This window comes from Sinocyclocheilus anshuiensis, unplaced genomic scaffold (assembly GCF_001515605.1).
Source record: "Sinocyclocheilus anshuiensis isolate Anshui unplaced genomic scaffold, SAMN03320099.WGS_v1.1 scaffold1262, whole genome shotgun sequence".
Classification (NCBI taxonomy): domain Eukaryota; kingdom Metazoa; phylum Chordata; class Actinopteri; order Cypriniformes; family Cyprinidae; genus Sinocyclocheilus; species Sinocyclocheilus anshuiensis.
The window spans coordinates 374,407-378,575 of NW_015558617.1; the positions used below are offsets into that span (position 1 = coordinate 374,407).

A 4,169-nucleotide genomic window follows, 5' to 3' on the forward strand; every position below is an offset into this window, starting at 1 on the left:
TTTGGAGCATGGAGGCTGCACATCCTACAGTGCAATTACACAAGCAACTGGAGTGAAATCACTGACCCTGAACACATCCATGAATTCCTCCAGGTTAGATACTCTAGACATGAGAGTAAACAATATATGAGTATTTGTATGCATTCACCCTGCTAAACAGCGTCAAGAAAGTGACTAATAAATTATAAAATAGTGCAGCGAACCAGCGAACAATCCTCTCAATGTAACAGTTTTGATACCATTTTGCAAGGCTAAATTACACAAAGGAAATTTTCGGTTTGGAGACAGATCTGCATTAACTCTGGAAAAGTGACGTGATGTGTAGCCAAGAATGGTGTCCCATACTCGGAATTTGTGCTCTGCATTTAACCCATCCAAGTGAACACACATACCCAGAGCAGTGGGCAACCATTTTTGCTGCGGTGCCCGGGGAGCAGTTGGGGGTTTGGTGCCTTGCTCAAGGGCCCACCTACAATCCCTGCCGGTACTGAGACTCGAACCCACGACCTTTGGGTTACAAGGCTGACCTTTGGGTTACAAGGCAGATTTTATCTGAACTGGTCTGCCAAAATACTCAAAGCTTTAAAATTCATTAAAACAATACTTACTCCAAACAAAGGAAATAAGATCTTTTCATATGTGACAAGACAAAATTTTAAATGAACTGAAAGGTCTAGGGTCTTTCTAATACTTATCAGTCCAAAATTAACATGCGCCTGGGAAACCAGCCCATACTGAGTACATCGGTGGATGTACTGAAACATGACTCTCAACTGCATCTGACATACATTTAATCTACCTGTGTATATATCGAAAAAATAAGGCTCTCTATAGGTCCAAAGGTTCCAGCAAAAAGCAGCTTTAGTTTAAAAACAGCATTAGTTTATTACTATAATCTTTTATCTGTTGGTTAAGCAATACGTCAGACTGTGGAGAAAGAGACACAAGTCACTTAGTGCTAAAATCCTCACATTCAGTTCCGATTCACCTCCCACAGAAATATTCAATCGCTGTTCTCCATTTGTCAATCCAAGAGAGAGTCTGAATTATTCAGGGTCACCCACCACAAGGCAAATGTCATGAGGTGCATTTCATGGAAGAAGAAGGTTCCCGGACCGAGTGCATGTTACATGATTGGTCTGCAAGCTTCCCTGATTGGCCACGGAACCTTAAGGTTTTTGGGGGAATAAGGCTTTAAGTGTGTTCTGTAGGTCTCCATATGGATGGAGGGCGAATGTAGTGGTCATGGGGAACATCTGTGCTTTCCATCGATGGGAGGAAGATGGTTCTAAGGTCCCTCAGATGTATGAGTGAGTGTGCGAGTTAGTTAATGCTGTTTGTGGCACTAGCTTCAGGGCTGTCCAGTTCTCTGTGGAATGTTTCATCGGGCTGCAGGTTTGTTCTGGAATATTCCTCGTACCATTCCTGCAGACAAAAAGAAACAATCTCTTTACACAAACACTGCATTGCCTATCTGGAAATTAGGGGGGGAATTTAGAGCCAAATATATCACACTATAACTTTGCAAAACATAACATGATATCATTGAAATAACTTTAAGTAGCATTTATTTTTCTTTTGCTAAACTTTCCAAGTTTCCACTTGGGCACATCCTTGTATAAACAGCTGTGTGATATATGACCATTTCAGACTTTCATGATTTAATTTTCTGATTCAACCCTTTGTGAATGCTTTACTTAAAATATGTCAATAAAAGGTTCAAATTAATTTAAAATAATCTGGTCACCACATCACTTTTTATGAAAACAATATTACATTATTGCTAATTCAGAAGTGTGTTTTTTCCATTACAAAGCATTGAGTATCTTCCTATCCAGTGTTAATTTAGTACCATTGACATACTATTATTGTATTTATTAATATTTTGAATCAGGTTTTATTTTATATTTTACTTTTTTTTTTTTTGTGTGTGCTTTTGTCATTTTAGTAGTTTGCTGTCTATATAGTTTTTATTAATTTTATTTCAGTTTTAGTTTGAGTTATTTTAGTATATATTTTAAATTGAGATGGATTGAGCTGAATTTGTACAAATATTTTATTTCAGTTAACTTTTTTTTTTAAGTAATGAAAATGTTTTTTAATGGTTTTATTTTAGCTCCTGTTTTAGTTAATAGCCCTATAATAACCCTGTTTCTATCCTACCTGAATCTCTTCCTCGTACATCTTCATGCTGAGGTCACTCTTGGTACGTGACCTTCGACCCAGAAATACTAATGAGGAATGCTGTGAGCAAAGACAAAAATTATCCATTACAATTCAATCAATTTAACAAAGAAACACAAATGAGATGCTATGAACACAAACTGCGTGTGCATGTATGTATGTGCTCACCCCGCTCCGCTCCAGAGCCACACACATGTCCTGCAGTGAGCTTAGGTTGGCGACACCCAGTGTGTGTTTATACAAGTCTAGAGTCTGTAGAGCTTCAGTCTGGGACACCTCTGTCTCAAAGACAATCCCCATTTCATCTATAACACACACACATTCTCAGTATTAGATATCTCAGTCATAATCATTTTAATAAACATGTCATCAGAAGAACGGGACTCTAAACATTTAGAACCTTCTGGGTCATCCAGCGGCTCTCTGTTCTTCCGACTGTAGTTCATCCTGAAGACAAATGCATCTAGAATGAAGGCCACGATTATCGTCATGACAACCTGCATCAAACAGAGGCATTTACACTCAAAATAACACCGGGCTGTGAGAAAAGATTTATAACACACATATAAATGGGTAGCTGACAACAGCAGTGCCAATTTTTTTACAATTTTAAACAACATTATTTTTAAAGTATTATAATTAAACATGCAGTGTTTATGCCTCATGTTGTTAAAAATCAATGAAAGAAATGTAGACCTCTTACACTGTACCTTTTACCTATATACTGTAACTCAATCTTCACATCAAAAAGAAATCATATCCACATAATTTCCTTCAGTGTTATTGATAATGCTATTACAGATTCCATTCATATTTTGAATTAGCTTTTATTAATTTATTTTCAGTTTTCATTTTAATTTTAATTTTTTACTAATTTAGTCAAACTCATTCAAACTCATCTATCTAATATTTCTAATCTATCTATCTATCCTAGCGACATTCTAATCATGCTAGAAACATACTAACAGCATGCTAGTAGCATGCTAATCATGCAAGCAACATGCTAATCATGCTAGAAACATGTTAGTAACTTGCTAATCATGCTAGCAACATGCTAACCATGTTAGAAACATGCTAGTAACATGCTAATCATGTTAGAAACATGCTAGTAACTTGTTAATCATGTTAAAAACATGTTAGTCACTTGCTAATCATGCTAGCAACATGCTAGTTACTTGCTAATAATGCCAGCAACATGCTAGTAAAATGCTAATCATGCTAGAAAAATGCTAGTAACTTGCTAATCATGTTAAAAACATGTTAGTCACTTGTTAATCTGGCTAGCGAAATGTTAGTAACATTTTAATCATGCTAGAAACATGCAAGTGACATGCTAGTAACTTGCTAATCATGCTATAAACATGGTAGTTACTTGCTAATAATGCCAGCAACATGCTAGTAACATGCTAATCATGCTAGAAAAATGCTAGTAACTTGCTAATCATGCTAGAAACATGCTAGTAACTTGCTATAGGCCTGTAACAGAACTAACTTTACCCTGCGCTGACATGCTAGTCACTTGCTAATCATGCTAGCAACATGCTAGTAGCATGCTATTCATGCTAGCGACATGCTAGTAACTTGCTAATCATGCTAGAAAAATGCTAGTAACTTGCTAATCATGTTAAAAACATGTTAGTCACTTGCTAATCATGCTAGCAACATGCTAGCAACATGTTAATCATGCAAGAAACATGCTAATAACTTGCTAATCATGCTAGAAACATGCTAGTAACTTGCTATGCATGCTAGCAACATGCTAGTTACTGGTTAATCAGGCTAGCAACATGTTAATCATGCTAGAAATGCTAGTCACTTGCTATTCATGCTAGCGACATGCTAGTAACCTGCTAATCATGCTAGAAACATGCTAGTAACTTGCTATTCATGCTAGCAACATGCTAGTTACATGCTAATCAGGCTAGCAACATGCTAATCATGCTATAAACATGCTAGCGACATGCTAGTCACTTGCTAATCATGTT

General features: G+C 36.7%; 1 protein-coding gene across 1 annotated transcript in view; it reads right to left on the bottom strand.

Moving 5' to 3' along the window:
- Positions 1-477: 477 nt before the first annotated feature.
- Positions 478-4,169, bottom strand: part of LOC107680394 (two pore calcium channel protein 1-like) — an 11,600-nt gene continuing 7,908 nt past the window's right edge. The window contains exons 23-26 of the mRNA XM_016476273.1: positions 2,585-2,681; positions 2,353-2,489; positions 2,164-2,244; positions 478-1,425 (exon numbers count right to left, since the gene is read on the bottom strand). Coding sequence (XP_016331759.1) covers positions 1,324-1,425; positions 2,164-2,244; positions 2,353-2,489; positions 2,585-2,681 — 417 coding nt within the window. The 3' untranslated portion in view covers positions 478-1,323. The remainder of the gene's footprint in view (positions 1,426-2,163; positions 2,245-2,352; positions 2,490-2,584; positions 2,682-4,169) is intronic.